Source organism: Scomber scombrus, chromosome 13 (assembly GCF_963691925.1).
Source record: "Scomber scombrus chromosome 13, fScoSco1.1, whole genome shotgun sequence".
NCBI lineage: Eukaryota > Metazoa > Chordata > Actinopteri > Scombriformes > Scombridae > Scomber > Scomber scombrus.
The window spans coordinates 28762220-28783379 of NC_084982.1; the positions used below are offsets into that span (position 1 = coordinate 28762220).

General features: G+C 38.2%; 1 protein-coding gene across 1 annotated transcript; it reads right to left on the reverse strand.

The window, feature by feature from the left end:
- Positions 1 to 1021: 1021 nt before the first annotated feature.
- On the reverse strand, positions 1022 to 20023 carry LOC133992656 (CD276 antigen-like). Its single transcript, XM_062431342.1, has 8 exons — positions 19969 to 20023; positions 19594 to 19875; positions 18838 to 18921; positions 16858 to 17053; positions 13281 to 13308; positions 4686 to 4971; positions 4439 to 4558; positions 1022 to 2361 (listed from the first exon to the last, which is right to left on the reverse strand). Exons 2-8 carry the CDS (start codon positions 19853 to 19855, stop codon positions 2177 to 2179), a joined length of 1161 nt encoding a protein of 386 aa, XP_062287326.1. The 5' UTR covers positions 19856 to 19875; positions 19969 to 20023; the 3' UTR covers positions 1022 to 2176.
- Between the last annotated feature and the right edge of the window lie 1137 nt (positions 20024 to 21160).

A 21160-nucleotide genomic window follows, 5' to 3' on the forward strand; every position in this document is an offset into this window, starting at 1 on the left:
GTGTTTATGGTCTCAATCGCTAGTTTAAAGCCTTCTTCAATGCAGTATGATGTTCATTTGTGAAATTTTGGCCTCCCTGATTTTATATTTGACGATAAAGCAGGGTATGCATTAGGGCGTGGCTACATCGTGTTTGACAGGTTGATTGATTCACAGGTTCAGGAGAGCGCGGACAGATAGACTGCATGAAAATAGCCGTGAACTTGTTTCACACCAACAGTTTTCTGTTATAGTCGTAACAGCTAACTTGGTTAGCATCGCCAGGTTGCCGGTGTAGACTGTGGTAGATCCAGCCCTCGCAACCTCCCCCCCTCCGTCCTCTTGCTCCCCCTGATACCCATATAAGTAGAATCCGTGTTTTTTTTTTCCCCAGCATGCACCTGAAATTTTCAAGATGGCACTGCTCAGATCCAAAACTATTGGCCTCCGAGCAGCAGTCCACAAACAAATGGGTGACGTCACGGATGTTATGTCCATTTCTTATATACAGTCTATGGGTACCACCCGCTGTCCCACAAAAGACGTTGCAGGAGAGTTTTCAGGGAGGCAAAGTATATCCAGGTATGGATAGCACCGTTATATAATATGCATGTTTTATGTTGTTGGTAATTTATTTTATTCTAATTTGATTGTGGTATTTCTGTAAAACTTCCTGCATTTTACATTTATTAGCCCACAAATGTTTATTTTATTTACTTATAATGAATTCACCCGTTTAAGAGTAGTACAGCATCGGTATGGTTAAAATTGTAACAGAAAGTATCAGTATTGTATTAAAGTGAAAAGGTTTGGTATCAGCCAGCCCTACTATGAGCAGGATTTGTGACATCATAACTAGTTTGGAGTCAATCGTGGTTCAATATTACTTAGAAAATTTTGACGAGAGAACATGAAACACAGACGATGGACTTGAAGGAGGAGACATATTTGCATCTTGTTTCAAATAGGTGAACTTTATAAACATTTGCATATCTATAGATTGATTGATACTCTAAGTTGCTGGCACGCTAACCAGCTAACATTAACCCTGAGTTCAAAGCCTTTCTGTTAATATTTTCTTATTCAGTATTGCTAATATATATCATTCACAAAGAAACTAAAGCAGATAATTAAAGGTATATCATGAAACTGTGACCTCTCTCAAAATTGCCTGCATGACGCCCCACCAGCAGGTTTACATGGTTTTAATAAATCAGTCAAACCTTATTTGATTAGTACCCTTCTTACAGTGTTCAATTCAAAGTACTTAATAGATGACTGTCCAGCCAAGAATAAGACAGTAAACGGTAAAAATAATGTCACACGAGATATAAAAACTATGAAAATGAAATAAAATAATAGATTCTTAATATATCACAATAACCATCATAATATTGAGTGAAACAAAAATGACCTCAATACATTACAAAAACTGATGCTGTTTGTCGATGATTCAAGTATGTAACAGTAGAAAAACAAACTAAATGAGCATTTCAGTCGTTTCTTTAGATGAGAGACGAGGTAGCTTAGCTGCTACATACCATGTACATTTTAAATAAACCTAGAAATGTAGATAACATTAAATAACTTATTCACTTTACACTTTACATACAACAAAACTTGAAACAGCCGGCACGAGTGTAAGCACAGGTTCCACTTCAGCAGTTAGAGCACACAGCTTATAAAGTTTTTAAAAACATCCCTCTCACAAATAGCACCAAATACGATGAGAATATGAAGTTAAGTAACACACAAACTTTCAGATGATGCTTTCACAAGCTTAATCAAAAGGATGGCAGCAGATAAGATACATCTCTGCTTCTCATCTCTAATTGAGGAGAAAATGGCTGCTTCATCACATCACATGGAAATTACTTGTTTCAACAAAACCACCACTAGGAGGCGCTAAAATACCACTAAAAGAATCCAAAGGCCTTCGTTTGGACAGTAATAACAAAAAGATAACAAGATATTACAACATGATCACAATAAGTGAATACATTAAATGATGCCTATAAGTTAAGATGTCTCAACAACTAAGGGTGTATCACCACCTTTTTGGATCTCCTTGGTCCAGTTGTTTTCCAATGAGAGCAAAAACAAGCTGAAACAAATGGAGAAAATGTTCCAGAGTTTGTTTGCACTGTACTGAACAGGTTAAAGTACAAAACACCTGCTCTATTCATACTGTTGAGTCTTATTTGTCTTTGTCACTTTCGTTTGTTTGCTGTTCTGAATCAGCACCCGAACCAGCACCAGCACCTGGACCAGGACCAGCACCCGAACCAGCACCTGGACCAGCTGCAGCAACAGCATCATCATCTTGACCTGCAGTAGTAGGAGCAGCATGGTATCGCACAGAATTTTCTGCTTCTGTTCCTCCTGGAATTAAAGACAACTATTTTAGTCATAATAACACAATAAAGGAGGCAGGACAGTGGCAGTGATGGATGTTCTGTCTTACATTTAGCCAGGTCAGGATCTCTATGAATTAGAATTAGTTTAATTAGTTTTGTCTAAGTTATTACGTCCGTTCCCAACTTTCATCCTGACTGAAATATCTCATAAATTATTGGATGGATTGTAATGAAGTGTTGTACAGACATGAATGGAGCTCAGAGGACGAATCCCTCTGACTTCAGTGCTACTTTAACTTTCCCTCTGGTGCCACCATGAAGTTGATACTTGTGGTTTTACATAAATATCTCAACATATCTTGGAAGGAATGCCATGACATTTCATACAGACATAAAATGTTCTGCTCCGGTTAAACTGTAATAACTTTGGTGATCCTATGACTTTCAGGGCAAAATATTAAATTGTCTAATACTTTGATTTATGACCAGCTACTTATATTTGTGTTCGTTATTATGCACGTATTCTGGGTTATTTAGTTTTGGATTTGTTATTATCATGTTATATCCTCTCTTATTTATAGAAAGAGAGGAAATAACTTCTGATTTTGACCATGTTAAAATGACGTAAAAACACTGTGCCCCCTTACTGATGATTGTCTCGCAATTCAAATCAGATGCTGAGGGTATTTGACATTCCCTCCTCCCATAGTTTGTCTTCTGAACAGCTTCAAATATGTAAAGAGATCAAACATGAACTTTTCCACAATACAGCTTTTCCTCCATTTTAACTGCCCAAAACCTCCTTTCCCTTTAATACATATCAAGAAACACAATGTTCCTGTTTAGCATCTATAAGGGGCCCCTTTTTCTTGTTCTAGATTCAGTTTAAAGTCAAGCCCAATATTACAAATCACAGGTTTGTCTCAGGCGGCTCGACAATCTTTACAGCAATACAACATCCTCTATTATCAGAGCCTTTATTCAAATAAGAAGAAACTCAAACCAGGATGAGTCCAAACAGTTCTGATGAGAGGCGCTTTAGAACCAGAGGAACCTTTTCACGGTTCTCAGAACTGTTATTGGAGGTATGTCTTTTTTATTGTGTCTGCACTGCAGGAACAGTGCAGACACTCCTCGGAGAGTATGTTCCCTACTACTTCAGGGGATATACTCTCCGAGCCCAAGAGGAGCCTTGAGTGAGATGAGTGTATTGGTTGAACACATGAACCAATACAGCACTGACCAAGCAACGCCAGTCTCCTTTCCAACTGTTATTAACATGAAACCCCTGACACAACAAACTCACAGCTCCTATCTTGGCATCCTTCAACTTTTTAAATGTTACTATTGGTGGCACGAATGCAAACAGAAAAAAGCTTATGAAGTATGTAGTTCTCAGAGGAGCGTACCAGACAGTGGGTACCTTCACTCAGGGGTCCCAAGAACTGTTGGGTCCCTAATGGCGCTTTTCCACTATACAGTTCTAGCACTACTTGGCTCGACTCTGTACGGTTCCAGGACGACCTTTTCCATTACTACAGTTCCTCCTCAACGTGAGCGGGGTCGTCATAGCACGGCTCTGCGAAACTGCCGTGACTAACTGACGCGATAGTGTACTTGCTGCTGTATGAGGCTTTCTGTCACACACAAAGCAAGAAAATTGCCGAACAGCTGTAATGCTGTTGCCGGTATTTAAAAATGCCGGCTTTGATTCTTGTGTGGGACGGCTCATGACTCTTCCAGTGACTCTCTGACCAATCAGTGGCCGACAGTCACATTTAGTATCGGCTCGGCTCGCTTGGAACCTCGGCAGAGCAGATACTAAAAAAGTACCAGGTACCGGGTACTATCCCTAGTGGAAACGCAAAAAAACCCTGAGTCGAGTAGTGCTAGAACTGTATAGTGGAAAAGCGCCATATGTGCCTAAAGTCTCAAGTCCTTTCAGGACTCATGGACAAACAAATTACTACAGCGAGCAAACATTGTAAACAACTGTCCAACCTGCACCTGTCCTTCTCCTTAAAAACTATGTGACTGAATATTTATCTCATATTTGACACATTATTCACAACATTCAAAGGAAAGTCAAAGGAATCACTTACTTCTCCTGCTTCTCCTTCTCCAAAGAATAATACCAGCCACACCAATACCAACAGCAAATACAACGGCAATTACTATTCCAATTCCAACTCCAACTAAAGCTCCAACACCAAGTGTGTTTACTGAAACAAAGACAAATACAACATAAGAACTGTCAGTGTGTTTTGACATGAGAAAATAAATTCAGATGAAATAGTGAGAAATGAGAAATCAGAGGAAAAGTAAGATTTATGTCACAAATTAAAGCACCTGGAGGAATTTTTGCATAGTGTTTTTGTGTCTTGTTTGAAGTGGGGTTGTAAACTATGCAGGTCACTTTCTGTGACTTTGTGACTGTGACGTTGATTGTGCTGCGGATGCTGTAAGTGCCGTCTTCTTCAGGTGTCATAGTCGTCTGTACTTGGTGTGGTTCCAGTGTTCGTTCTGTTTGATTCACTCCGTCCTCAATGATCCATGTGATTTCAGGTTTAGGGTAACCCCCCTTTGTGGTACAGGTTGCCGTCTTATTCGTTTTATTTATGTCAACTTTAGGTTCCTGGAAAGGAGCTGGAAATAGATCATGATTAGTTTAGCAAGATTTGTAATGTGTGTATGTGAGTATTCATACAATTCTTTGGTTATCGAGGAGCTCATAATATAAATTATAATAAATATTAACAAATCTGAAATGTCTGGTAATTCAACAACTATAAAATGATTTCCTTTCATATTTAATGCACCAGACCACCATAATAATTATAATAATAATAATAATAATAATAATATTAACTTTATCTGTACAGTGCCTTTCATACAAGAAAAATGCAGCTTTAAGTGCTTTACAAAAATGATTTACTACATGCACCAAATATATTAAAAGGACATAAAAAGAACATACAAATTATGTAATATAAGATAAATAAAACCCACTTGACATGAATAGAAAAAAGATCAAATGAAGTGAGTGTAAAACACAGAATGTGTACTTCAGTGGTTTGAGTGGTTTGAATCCTTAAATTGGCAACATAACCTCCATTTTCCCAACTGAGATTCACCACCCAGAACATCCTCCCACTGGTTTAACCTCACTGTGTGTCTGACACCTGTGTCAGTGAAGCCTGGAGGTGCCCCGCAAAAACACACCTATCTTTAAACTCAAACCTACCAACCACTGACCTCAGCACTCATATAACATGAGATGGAAAATTACTCACTTAAGAGCTTGTAGAAAACATTAATGTAACATAAGATGTAAATAAAACCAAATACACATGAGATTAAAATTATTTATACAACTACTTATTGCCAGTACTCAATCCAGATATTTCAAAATGTGACAGAAATGAACTTTCATCAGTGAGTCAGTTTACATAATACAGAAAATTGTACAGATGATCATACCTGATACATACAGAGTGGTCGGGCAGAGTGTTTTAGTGCCTGATGCTGGCCTGAAAACAACTTCAAGGGAGGTTTTATCATCTTGTAGTGTCAGGTCCTCAATAATGATTGAAAAATTTCCTAAGTGCAGTTGATCATCGAAGATCTTAGTCCTATTTTTAAATGATGGGCTTTGGAATTCAAGGTCATGCTTTCCTTCTCTGTACATATATAGAACAAGGTCAGATTTACTTCGGCCTTGCCAGTATATGTTAGTTTTTTCAGCCTGGAACATTTCGCTTAAGGTGTGATGGCATTGCCAGAGCCACGGCTCTCCTCTCGTTCCATTGACTTCACTCAAGGTATTTCCAGATGAAGATAGCAGCAGTACAACCAAACCGATAGCTACAGAGAAACAAACAAAACAAGAACAGATTCAGTAAAACCCAAACAAGAGCAAACTGGTTTCATTAGAACAAGATAACAGCCTGAAAAGCCCAAGAACCTTAATGCTGATCAAGTCAGTGGATCAAGGAATGATATCTCTAACACATCTAAAGCTCATTCCACCTATTAAAAAACAAAACAGTTTCCCATGGTGCCCTGCGTTTAATTACAGGAGAAACATGTCAAACCCTTCACTATGTACAGTAGAGCCGCAACAATTAGTCAATAGACAGAAACTTAACCAGTAACTATCTTTATAAAGTGCTTTATTCACTTTTTAAGGTAAAAATGCCAAACATTTGATAGTTTTAGCTTCTCAAATGTGATGATTTAATGCTTTTCTTTGTCATACCTGAATGCTGTTTAGACAAAATGAGACACTAAATGATATAACCATTTACTGTGCGAAATTATAACGAGCACTTTGACTACTTTCTGACATAGTATAGTCAAAACACATTTATAGTCAAAACAAATGTGGGAGACGTCAGACACAGAAAACGATGAGTATCTTTATTCAGGCTCGAGTGCAGGCTGAGCAAAACTAAACACAGAGCAGAACAAATAAAAGCAGACAGAACTGAAACCCATGACATCAATACAAACTGAACTAACGAGACAACAAGGAACAGGTGGGATAACGAGACTGATGCAGGGCAGGTGTGAAGCACAGGAATGTGGATGGGAAAGACAGAGCAAACAGAAAAGCAAACAGAAGATAACCCCAGATGAACCATCCCATAACTTACATGAACACAACTAAAATAAGAGCACAACCAGCCCATAGATCAAACTCAAAGACAACTGAAGCTCTAAAAACAAGGCATAGTTCCAATAAGAGTCAAAGTGGACACCAATTGTATCTCAAGTGGTCCTTAAATATAACTTGCAACCTCATTCCAGTCTGAACAAACTAGGAAAAAGTCTGCAGGCCTGTGGTGGAGGTCTGTAAATGTCTTCTACTAAAGTTGCGTCAAGCCATGTATACACGTAGCCGGGTATTTATAAAAACAAATATTTCCCTCCCTCCGTTTTCAATAATAAGATCCTACACACCAGATCGTTTTCAGAAAAGTTTGAATCTACACAAACCTAAAGCCTAAACAATGATCGCACACCTGCCGTTAATGCATCTTCTATCACATACTGTGACGTTTGGGAAGCTAAAACTCTGTATGCCCTGTACACACGCAGACATGAAAACAGAGTTTTCCCAAATCTCCACTTCGGCTGGAGTTTTTGTGTGGATGAAAGGCATAACGTATGTAAATATATCAGTTTTTCCAGATAACCGCAGTGTCTTACATCCAGAACAAAGTGCATGCATTAGGCCCATGTGACCACCAGAGGTCGCCCAAGAGCAAGAAATGAGAAGAGTAAATGTCTGGATTAAAGTAATTTCTGTAAAAAGTTTTCAAAAATAATCATTCAGCTTCATATTTCATTCTTGAACCATTATTATTATCTTGTTACAGGATCCTCTGTTCATTTTATGTCATTTTACACCCAGATCTAGAAAATGACTCATTGTATGGACTTGCTCACAGCCAATCAACACAAGCGTTCTTGGATTTACTGCAACATGTGATTGGCCCACTGCCACAGCAGTTCAGCAGCCAAGATGCCACCTAAACGCTATTAAGTGTTTCTACACTACAAGCCTGTTACACCGGATGAAAGACAGAGCACTAAATATGTAATGAATATCTAATGAATCACTCAACTGGTATCAGTTTCACCTTATCACTTGGATTGGTATCTTATGTTTTTAAACCATACCCAAGCCTAATTAACACCAGACTACCATTGTGAGCTTGCCACCTTTTGAGATTAAAAAACCCACAGAAGGGTAAAAATATGGCAGGCTGACATTGGTTTGATGTAAACAACACAGCTCCAACTATAAGAATTAACAATAGGTGTGTTAGATTTATACTGACAATAGTCAACAGTTTTGGCGGTGTCTATGCAGAGGGGGACCAGCCCTGTTTACATCTCTTATCGACTAATTCTTCATTCCCAACCAATAAGTCTAGTACCTAGCAACATATAAATGGAACAAATTACAAAATCACTTTAAAGTCACATGCAAACTTTACATTTTAGACTCATTTGGAGAAGTATGTGATTGTTTCTGATAGATTTGCTGCTACGTTATGAACCATCCAAACCTCTCATGTGCTCTGATTCCTGTTCCCAGAGTCAAAAATTAACATGAAGGTCAAACTTTTGGTTTCTGTGCACGTGTCTGAAAAAACTCCTAGAAAATTGCCGGTCTGTTACATCTCTCAGTTCTTTTTAATCACAGTCTGCTCCTCAGTCAGGAGTTTTCCACTACAGTCGCCACTCTGTAATTGTTCCCACCGTCCACTCACTGCCTTATCAGCTGTTTCACTTCCTTTGTACTATTTCATCAGCATTGCCAATACAAACTCTCATTTTCCCGCCATATTGATCTTGTACGTTACTTGTTTTTACCATTACTGTGAACCTTTCTACATGTTTATTATTTGTCTGTCTGCCTTGCCCTGTGAAATAGCTGTCACAGACTGCCTCCTGTAAGCCTGTTTTGCATTAGATTTCCTACTAATTTCACTTGCCTGGCCTAAGAGTCATCTGTCCTCTTTATTACACTTTTTACAACCTTTTTACACTTTCACTTTAATTCTGCTGTTTTAATCAATTTGATCTCTCTTTCTATGTTTAAATATGCATGCTCTATCTGGCTGTATCTACACCCGATTATGCTACATATGAAATCTCACATTAATGGTAAAAAGTATACATAAGTTGTTGTTTAATCTGTGACTATCCCTCTGCATAACTGAATTTAAAGTCAAAGTTTCAAAGTTGAAAGTATCTTACCTGGCAAGCAGACAGCTGAGAAAAGCTTCATCTTTGCAAACTTGACTGTAAATGACAGAAGTCTGGCGATACACACAGATAAGACAAAGACAGGATGAGGCTGACCTAAACCACGCTTCCTCAACTTTTCAACCCATTGATACATATCTGATTGGTGTGACGGCTTTCATCTGGGAGTGAAAGAGGAAGTCTTACGCAATGTTCCTCCCACACTGTCAAATTGTTTACTCTTTACATGCCATCTCTCATGCCAACACAAGAAAAAGGTGATTCATGCATCTACTCTGACTCAGTTTCAAATACATCATACAACTCAATCTCCACTGTTACACAATGTGTACAAACAAATTGAATTTTTGCTCCTGTCACCTTCATATATTTCATACTTTCATACACATTTATTTGTACATAGCACAGTCCATATTTCCTTTGTATAATTAAAATTACAACAAATATAATTCTTTGGTGTCCAATTCGATTCAGAATCAATTTTCGTATTAATTTCAAGGTTATGTAGGTGAACAATTACTGCAAGTGAAACTCAAACGGAGGAAATCAAAACAACATGTAATTAAACTCTTAGCAGCTTTTTCACACAAACCTGTTTTTCATGTTCAGAGACTTGGCCGTGTGCCTCACCTACTTATTACATAACTGCATCAGCGTCTCAAGGTTGTTTCCTATTCAAAATAATATTCAATATTCAAATTTCTCACATAGGGCTGGGGTGTAAAAATCACTATTTTTGAAGAGCAGGACTCTCTCAGTTTCATGTGTCATCAAACGCAATCTTTCCTGTTGCACAATATGTACAAACAAATTAAATTTTTGCTCCAGTCACCTTCATATATGTCACCAAATAACACCAAAAAAGTAAAAGTCAAAGCTGATTTATATACTTCCTGTAATATACTTAGATCACTATCTCACTTTTACATTAAAAAAAAACAACCAAAAAATGTTACAAAATGACACATTGTAGTCTAATACCGTATAATACACATTTAGTCTCTCAGTTTATACTCAGTTTATACTCACTCAGCCTGTAACCTGGGCCTGTTTAGATGAACACAAAGCTGATATCCTGGCAGGAACTGAAGAAAGGCACACATGAATCCTCCTCAACAGCTTTCAGTCTCTCTCTCTCTCTTTTGTAAGTTTTTATATCAGTTATGCTTAAAAAAGCTCAGCTCACATAGATATGTTGAAATAGCTCTGTTTGCCAGAATGAGGAACTCATTGGCAGCAGTCAACCAAAAACTGTCCAAAGGTAGATCATCAAAGTTAAGTTTTAAACCACAGTCTTGTCTTCAGTTCCTCCTGTTCCTGCAAAGTCATGACCTTTCCAAAAACTGCTGCTGAGCTATATGGGTCCCTAACCCAGTCAAGGCATTCAGTGAATGTTGAGGGGAAATAAAAGGACAACTTCTCCCCAACTGTTTAAGATGTATTCTTATTATCTAAGGTTAGGTTAGGTTACTTACAAACTTACAAATTTGTCTCGGAGACAGGGAAAAAAGTTGCAGCACATAAATGACATACAATAAAAACAACATGCAATGCAAACGTACATCAGGTAAAAAGACAGTGGTGGAACAAACACAGACTGACATTGGACGATCCTACGCATGTACCGCCATAAATATACATCCACATCCCCCCCAAACCCTCCGTCAAAGCATTCACACAAGCATTCGCATCACATCACCTCACCTCACATCACCCTCACCACATTACCATGTCAACCTACCAAAACATTCATTCTGTCATAAATATAGGTCACACATCCCAGCACTCTATCACAAAAACTCATTGATCCATTCACTCGCATACATCCATACACTATCTGGAGTCACAAATACACAATTTCATATCCATACACAAAACCATCACATGCATTCATTTCTGGCTGTTAAGAAGCTTGATTGATTCAGTAACAAAGGAATGTTTGTATCGATCGTGCCTGCACAAAGGAAGTCTATGTCTCTTCCCAGAATTCAGAAGAGTATATTCACAGTTCAACACATGAGCACGGTTGAGGCTCAGGAGGTAGAGCGGTCGTCCTCCAATTGGAAGATTGGCGGTTCGATTCCCGGCTCCTCCAGTCTACATGTCGATGTGTCCTTGGGCAAGACACTTAACCCCTAATTGCTCCTGTTGCTGTGCCAACGGTGTATGAATGTGTGTAAATGGTTAGCTTCCCCTGATGTGCAGGTTGGCACCCTGCGTGGTAGCTCCTTCCATCAGTGTATGAATGTGTGTGAGTTGGGTGAATGAGATGTAATGTAAAGCGCTTTGAGTGGTCGTAAAGATTCGAAAGGCGCTATATAAGTACAGTCCATTTACTATAAGTACAGTCCATTTCACTGTCTGATAAAATGGCATTTGCCTGTCTGATAGTCGCCTGCTCAAACAGGTCCTGTGGATTAAGGGGGGGCATTATTCCCATAATCTTGCCTGCAGTATCTCACACAGTGCAGCAGTGTTGACATCATATTGCCATTTCTGGGTGAGGGAGAACATGTCAAGGTTGGCACCTTCCAGATGTTATTGCCAGAGGTGCACCTGTGAACGGAATCCATTTATTTTATCTGTGCTTGTGAGCAGGTTTTCATTTCAGCCTTGAATCCTTGTGTTCAGTTCATTCAGATGCTGAAATATATCTGCCATGTATGCCAGCATTGCCCACCGCTCATCACTTGAAAACAGCTTTGCAACATCGCACCTCTCATCAGTTGAAAACACAACAGCCATCGGACCTACATATGGAGTAATAAATCTTTATGCTCCACTCCCATTTCCTCACACGCTAATACAACAACAAGCCTCGCGGTGCAAAAACCAGTGCGTAACAATAACATCTGGGTGTCTCTCTTTCACTCTGCTAACAAAGCCTTTGGTTTCCTCCTTGTCCGAGATTTCAATCATCAAGTTGCAATGCAAATTTAACAAGGTCGCAAGGTCATGGCGCTACCTACCTCCACCCACTGACATGAAAGAGTATTTCATTACTCTGCCAGTCACTACATTGCAGACACAGACGCTCAACAATGGCAAATTATTTATTTGTTTGAAAATCACTGATTTAAAGATTTGTTGTGTAATAAGAGAACACTTAAACACTTAAAAAGGGAAATGGGACTATGGGAATTTTTTTTTTTTGTCCATCTGACACAACAGTCTGACAACTTGGGCACCACAAGCAACCATTTTAAGTCAAATTAAATCACTTTTTTTGGTCTACTGAGGCATACATATCTGCTTTGTAAATCACTTCCCTTCACTGTCCACCATTTCATTATCAGAATGGGATTTCCCTCCAGCAAATTGTGATTTTGTGTAAGATGTGAAACCTGATGTGGGTTGTACAAATATCCCCTTACACCCATCATGCCAGCTAAGAGGAAAACCAGCATATCAGATTTCCAAAAAAACTATTTTCTTCCTTTTATTAATACAAAAACGGAACTATAAATTAAAAACAAACACTACTTTTATTTTTGACTGCAAAAATTATTTTATACTTGTATAAGATAGCGATAGTGGCCAGATTTAAAGGTGACAAGTGTAGTATCTGTAAATAATTAATATACACCCTTAAAAAAAAAGTAGGGGTTTCAGTAGGGCCAACCTAGAATGTAGCCAAGGACTACAAAGGTTGCAATTAGATTTGTGATTTAGCTAACAGGGAAGTAAGTAAAAGTAAATCTACAATAAATCAGAGTTAAATGGCCCAGTGTCAATGTCTTCCTATCCACCACGCAACTTCTGTCCTCTTTTATTTGACTGTTTATAAAGCTATAAAGGTATAAATTATCACCCAATTCTGTGTTTGACCTTTTAGCCAAACATCATTCCAACTTATTACCACAGGTTTTAAATACCTCATTTATGTGTAAACTTCAATTTTGGCCTGGGAGGGAGGTAAACAGGTCGGTTAAAGTGGATTAAATCACTAGCTGGGGAGGGAAGAGTGAGAAAGCTGTTAGATTTTTGTTTTACACACTGTAGAAATGTCAACTTGATTAATGTTGACTTAATTAATTCTATATTATTGGACAACTTTTTGTAACTGAATTAGTTGACACGACATGTTATATTGTGTTGTTAAAATATTGGAAGATACATACTGTGTGAACGCATTGATTTTAGTTGAGCCAACTATTTACCTACACTGAGGCGTGCTGACTCGTCTTTACATCTAAAGAGAAATACAGAACAAACAAATAGTGTATTTAGTCTTTATACAACATACATTATTTTTTATGATAATTTTAATTTACAAAATCTGAAGCTGATTCTTGTTTATAACATATTATCAGGCAGGCTAAAGAACAAAAACTGTAACATTAATGTGTAGGGATTAATTAATATATATTTTTTTTTTTGCATGTATGAGTTGTAAGAGCTCAGTGGAGAAGCAGGAGCGACAGTCTCCAAGGTACTTTGCCAGTAAGTAATTACTATTTAAGTATATTATCTTAGAAAAACTTTTTTACTGAGCTGTAAGTGTGTCTGTATTAATTGAGTCTGGTGATACATGGGTGTTGTTGTGGTCTTTTGTACTCTGAACATACAGTAATGTTAATGTATGGGAGGCCGTCTAGGGTGAAATCATTGAAAACGTGCATACACACATTGACAATGTGCACATACGCATTGAAAACGTGCACACACACATTGACAATGTGCACATACGCATTGAAAACGTGCACACACACACATTGACAATGTGCACATACGCATTGAAAACGTGCACACACATTGAAAACGTGCACATACGCATTGAAAACGTGCACACACACACATTGACAATGTGCACATACGCATTGAAAACGTGCACACACATTGAAAACGTGCACACACACACATTGACAATGTGCACATACGCACTGAAAACGTGCACACACACACGCTGACAATGTGCACACATTGAAATACTTGCACATACATTGACATGATGTGCAGACACGCACTGAAGATTTCAACACCCTACCACCCTGTCACACAGTGGGATATAGGCTACTTGTGTGTGTGTGTGTGTGTGTGTGTGGGTATCTGAGTGTGTGTGTAAAATTTCAGTGCGCCCGGAAGTTGTTTCAATGTAACAGGAAGGCACTGCCATCTGACCTAATTTTCAAAATAAAATCAGGGCGAATAATTAATAAGATTTATGAGCAGGTGATGTGCCTTGTAGTGACAGATTGTGTATCTAGGCAACCATATGCACAATTAATCACATGCTCACAGATTTAGGAATAATATTTAGTTCAACATCCCTAAACCTATGGAGAGATATATAGAGATATCTTATTAATCATTCGCCCTGATTTTATTTTGAAAATTAGGTCAGATGGCAGTGCCTTCCTGTTACATTGAAACAACTTCCGGGCGCACTGAAATTTTACACACACACTCAGATACCCACAAACACACAAGTAGCCTATATCCCACTGTGTGACAAGGTGGTAGGGTGTGGAAATTTTCAGTGCGTGTCTGCACATCATGTCAATGTATGTGCAAGTATTTCAATGTGTGCACATTGTCAATGTGTGTGTGTGCACGTTTTCAGTGCATATGTGCACATTGTCAATGTGCGTGTGTGCACGTTTTCAATGTGTGTGCACGTTTTCAATGCGTATGTGCACATTGTCAATGTGTGTGTGCACGTCAATGTGTGTGTGCACGTTTTCAATGCGTATGTGCACATATTTCAATGATTTCACCCTAAACAGCCTCCCATATAAAATTCAACCAACATTAATGCTGATGTTTTCTCTGAGGGAACATTGTCAGATTTTTTTTGGGATTATTTTAATGTAATATTATGCACAAAGTTCCCAGTGTAGCTGACCAGCCAGAGTGGATGAAGCGTACTGATGTGTTTGGGGAAGCTTTTTATTACTTATGTTCACCGTTATCCTTGTTTTGAACATAAATAATTTTGAATAAAAATAAATTAGTGTATATAAGACAAATCACAAGCACAAACATCAATCAAGGCACCGTCTCCAAGACAACTCATCATAAAAAAGGACAATACAGAAGAAGATGTGATTCATCTAAAATAAACTTCCATTTTTAACTCCGAGTTCACACAATTCACATAACCGATCATCCTCTTGAATATTTAAGGTCTAAAGGAAGGGTTCCTGTTCTCAACTGTGCTACTAAGGACCTTTTGACTTCTTGTTAAGTTTGCTGTAACGTAGGATTCAGGGCCATAACTGTACTTGATTTGAATATACGTTTGTAATTTGGGCTTCAACAAAATATCATATAATAGTATTTAAAACGCCCACCCACCATGTCATGTGTTCTCCTTTCACCTCCATGACTCATGAATGTTTGACATTGCCTCACATATTCAGTCAACTGAATACACTCACATAAATATTAGGGTTTTTTTGTTTCTTGTGTTGTTTAACATTGAAATGAAGCAGTAAAACTAGTATGTTTGCTGAGGGGTGACGTGGAGCGGCAGTGGTGTGTCTGTAGGACTCTTTGGGGTTAACATTAGCATGTCACAACTTTCTTTGAAATAATTACAGCTCAAAACATACATTTATGTGGCTTAAGATGAAAGTCGTGATTCCCAGTGAGCAGGTTAGGGAGTTGTATAGGGTGTCCCATATTCTTTCATCAATGTATGATGGCAGAAATTGTATTTGTGATGTTTTTATCATGCAAATAAAAAGTTATCTGAGAGGACAAAAATATCCTTTGCAAATGTATTTGTCTGATATTTAAAAAAAGCATCTTAAATTATTTTTTATTCATCATCTGTGGCCCTGTTTTGTGGTGTTGCAGAGCCTCAGATAGTGGTGTCTCTCAGTATCACCCCTTCCTGTGCTGGACTACATTATCCCTGAGAAAAAAAGACTAGTGAAGATGTTTGTCTTCCAGATCAATGATAGAGGCCCAGGCGTCTTCTTGGAACAAGTGAGTCAAGTTTTTTTAGTTTTTTTTATAGCAGAGCTGTTGTATTGGATTGAATTAGATTGCGCAGGTATACCTAAAATAAAATGGCCAGTGAGTTCATATATTCTATCTCTGCTGTACTGGCATCAAGCCTGTTTTAATGCAGCTTTAACACCTCTAGTTTGGTTCAGCACAAAATAAAATAAAAACTAACAAAAGATCCTTTTGTGCCCAGCATGATGTGTTTATTTAGCATCACTGGGGCCATAAAGAAACAACAAAGACATAACAGAGGAGAAAATAAGTCACTATAATGTAGACAAACATTCAAGTATGTGTGCAGTGCGTACAACAGGGAGGCAGAAAATACAATAATTACAGTACAATGTCCTGCATTGTACTGTATAGCATTTATAAACAAAACAGACAACAAGTCTATTTACACTCCTTTCCATTCTGATGCATTGAGTAAAGTGTATTTCACAATTTATTTATATTAAACGTAAATTAAAAACCAAATATCACACTCAAAATGGAAAATATTACAAAGAAAAAATAAGTTACAGTGTGCAAAACAGCAGCATCAAACAGTTTTAACGGTGTCTCAGTTTAGAGAGGTCCATACAGTTTCTTTGCTCTGTATTATCTGCTCCTTAATATTGTATGTTGTAAATAAGAAAAAAAAGATTCCATTCCAATCTGATTCTATTGGCAGCAGATATCAGATCTGACCTGTAGCTTACTTTAAATGTTGTGTGTAACATACAAACAAACAAAATGCTCTCGGACAGTAGCTCCCATCGTTCATGTAAAGCCGCTGACTCCTTACTCTTCATCCCTTTCCATGGATTGTGGTTCATCAGACTCTTCTCTGCTTTCTAAGAACACTTCAGCTTCTTGCCCCTGATTGAAACGATAAGATGCATGTTCATGTTTGGTCTCGTTACTATGAGCTGAAGCTGCATCGGGTAGTGAGTAACCTCGGCAACATGCTTGCGGACACCTCTGCTTCAACTGATCTTTATCTGGAATTAAAGGGAAATATATTTTAGTTAGAACAAAACAGCCAGTGAGCTGAGTCTACTGATACTTACAACTTTCCAAATGACGTCACATTAAGTAAAGGTTGGAAACATTAATGCTGTTGCTGTCAGTTAATATGAACCACTCACTCAGAAAAAGAGACATTCATTTTTTTTTGTGCAGTATGGATGCTACCTACACAACTCAGTCTGTTCTGTGTACACTCCTTTATAAGACAGCGATATTTATTTATTTTTTAATTTCATTTTAAGCAACTTGGTACTTCAATCATTTTACTCAACGGAGACCATTTATCGTAAGTAAATCTGACGGTGGTGTGACACCAACAGCAGAGAGGTGACGTCATTCAAGTTCCCTTTGTGGTCAAAGTGGTGCAAAGGTTCTCAGAGCTACTGACAAGCACATTGCACCCAATTGTGAACAGATTGCTGAATTGGAGCATTTTAAGTTGTGTCTTGACATCACCGACAAAAAATCTGCTGATCTACTGCTGACTTCTGTTTCTGTGGAGCGGAGGAGACGAACACACAATGACAGAATACACAGAGAACTGATTTTCTTTCCACCCATGTTAATATTTTTTGAGTGGAATATTTTTGGTTTCACAAATACTCTCCCATATAGCATTTTTTTCTGGTAATTTTTTATTTTTATTTGCTGTAACTCAATATATTTGTTAACCTTTTCCACTAGAACCTCTAATTCAATTGGGGTCAGATTTCATTTTGCGCTTGTGACTTGTCCAAACTCTCCATTAAGACACGTAAAACCCTCATTTAAATACTGCTGTCTGCACCTGTTGTCAGTTGTACAGTTATTTTTAGTAGATCACCCGCAAAATGCACGCTAAGATCAGACCCCATGAGCATACATATTTCATAGACTGCACTCAAACATTCTCATGCGCAAATTATTTGAATGTAATTTTCTGCCTCCCACCTGTCTTAAAGGTCATTCTTCACCTTGAAGAATAACATGTGTAACAAAATGACCTCAGCTCTAAAGGTCCAATAATTACCTCTTTAGAGCTTCTGATTGCATCTCACTGTCTGTCCTAAGTGTGAAGCTTCAGTCACATGATCATCATTTTTGAGCCTGAATCTGATCCAGAATGAAGAGTGTCGACAACAACAACATTCTCATTAACAAAGATCACAGAAGGGACAGCTGTTTATGGATGTGCTGGAAAAAGGGACATCAGGGGCAGCTGAAACCTGGGGTTTGTCTTCCAGGGAACATTTTTCCACATGTTCCCCTCACATTGGGAGCTTTGACCATGTTAAACATCTAGCGTTATTACAGTATATAGATGGTAGACATCACATATGCCCCTTTCAACATCTAACCAAAGCCAAGGTCTTTGTGTAATGTTAACCACAGTGCTTCTGTTGCTCAAACTGAACCACACACCACACTCAGGATGTGAACCTACAAATACAAATGTTCTGAGAAAATAAGCCAGACAACCATTATGTTAAGCAAGGCAGCATTACAAGGTTAAGAATTTAGCAGTGCAGAAACGTCATTTATAAGAGGCATGAATAAAATGTTGCTGAAAGCTCAGAAAAAGCTATTTTATTAACCATTGAGCTTTGATGGTTTTGTGTTATAGGACTGTTGTACCAATGCTGCATAGTGTCTGTGTGATATTTGAGTTCATGTTTTTTCACAAGTTGATGATATCTCCATCAACTTTCTCCTGTCCACTAACAAAAAGAGCAAAGCAAATAACAATCACAATAGAGAATAAATAAAAGTTACTCACATTTTATGGAGACAGCAATCCCTGTGACAATCACTATGACACTAACAACTAATGGTACCCATATATGTATGTATGTGTCCTCATCTGTAAATTAGGAAACATAACAGAGTAATACATTATTTCAACATGCTGCAGTAATACAAATTCATCTTTTACTTCAATGTCTTATTTTGTTTGTTTGTTCAACACACCCAGTTGAAAATGTACCTTTAGGCTAAATCTGACACATTTAAATCATGTTAATGTTAATTAAAGTGTGTTGTCCCTGATAAATAAATGAATAAATACAAAATGAAATGTACAAGTTGCTTGTTATGTGGTTTTATGATGACCCTGATGAAGGCCGCAAGCCGAATCACGTTGGTCTATTAATGAAGATTTTGAAGTGTTGCTGGAGCTTTGATATTTTTAGACTTTTTTTCCCCCTTCTCCATGCACCTTGTAAGTGGGTGAAGTTGTGCCAGAAACTTCTACTTTGCTATGTTATACCACAACTAAATATATTACAAGCTGTCCAGCTCTTCAGTCACTTTTTAATACATAAATCAAGCAACTGAAACTGATGTTGTTTATTTAAATCAAGTTTCACTATAGTTGATTAATGGTGAATTGTGTTGACTAGAATTAAAGTATTGTGAAAAACTTTTAGGCACTTTAGATATTATTAAGATTCATATTAATAATGCAAAACCGTCAGAGAAGCATCTGCTCTGCCCCAAATGAACTATTCAGCATTAATTCATCTGTATCACTCACCAGGACCATCAATCGGTGCGGTGGCGTTAATGCGCTGGTCGCAGCGAGGATTATACACGGAGCAGGTTACATGCTTTAAGTCTTTGATGCTGACGGTACTCGTGACAGAGAAGGTTTTCTCAGTTGGATCCTTCAGCAGAGACATGTTACCAACCAGCTGCACAGTGCAGGATTGATTTTGACCAGTCCATGTCACCTCAGGTTCGGGGTATCCTCCTCGGGTCGTACAGGTTGCCGTGTTTACTGTGGTGTTAATGGTCATCTTAAGATCTTTGTAGAGAGCTGTGGGTGTGTCAGAAAGTATGATGATTTACACAGTGGAGACATTTATAGTATTTTAACGTGTTTAGACAGCAAGAAGCTACTATTCCATACCTGAGACCTGCAAAGTGGATTTGCACTGATGTATAAGTGGTTGCCCCTCAGTGAAACTAACACTGGCCCAGAAAGTTTTCTTATCATCGCTAACACTAACATTATTAAGTGAAATAGAAATATTTCCAGAACTAAAATCAGTATTGGAGACTTGACACCTGTTCTTGTATTCATTATCTACGCTGTCACTTATGCCATTTGCACTGTGCCAATTATATAAAACATTGTCAGTCCCATCCTCCTGCCAATAAATCCATTTGAGGCTCTTTGAATTCACTGGTAGTGAACAGGGAATCAGGACGGACTGTCCAACAGTGGCATTCAGTGGCGCAGATGTCTGACCCATGACGAGTGCTGAAAAAGAAAACATCCACATACAGTAAGAGTTAGATCGATATTCTATTGATCCTTATCAGGAAATGACATGGTAGCTACATCCACAGTTAAGACAACATAACACGCCTGTAACTAGTCACATCTTTAATAAGAAGAGGAGTCACCATTGTATTTTTCAGTCAGAGGCCAGACTTGACTCAGTCAGAGGTATACAAATGGATAAAAAAGGTGACAACACTGTACACTGTGGTTCTCCTGTGTTGGTTATAATGGTATTAGATACTTCAACACCAAGTTTCACAAACTGAGGTCTAGATGTGAGGTAGTCCATAACCCATTCAAATGTGTGGCTGAATTGTATAAAAGCATTTGAAAAATCAAAAAATAAGATTCTTGCAGATGCACCAGCAGTGAATATAGAACCTAGAAAAATATTTTTATACTTGTTTGCATTGGCAGATGTAACCTCTGCCTGCATTATGTTTGCTCTGTATGAGGAAGTCGCCGCTCGTTTCTAACGCTGTCAGCACAATCCTACAACTGCAGGCTGGCTCTCCCTTCAACCCCCCGAAAGAATGCTGGCCAATTACACATACCTAAGTGAGATTTACAAACTTCACACCAACCACATTACCTAAACAACATCCTGCAAACAGAAAGGAACAGATGAGGAAACCCTCATATCCTACATGGTCACTAAACCAGACCAATGATTCAATCTGCATTTGATCCTTCAAGCTACAAGAGTCAGCACGATGGACAGAGCAGTGTGCACTGATAGTACCGCTTAGATAAAACATATATAATAAACACCCCCACCACAACTCACCTATACTACACACACATACATACACAC

What these genes read in the sequence shown, in the direction of transcription:
- LOC133992656 (XM_062431342.1), bottom strand. Translation starts at nt 19,855, where the DNA reads ATGACCATTAACACCACAGTAAACACGGCAACCTGTACGACCCGAGGA. An exon ending in ACGAGTCAGCACGCCTCAGT is followed by an intron (nt 4,972 to 13,280) that starts GTAGGTAAATAG and finishes GCTCCTTTCCAG; the next exon opens with GAACCTAAAGTTGACATAAA. An exon ending in CTATGCAAAAATTCCTCCAG is followed by an intron (nt 4,559 to 4,685) that starts GTGCTTTAATTT and finishes TCTTTGTTTCAG; the next exon opens with TAAACACACTTGGTGTTGGA.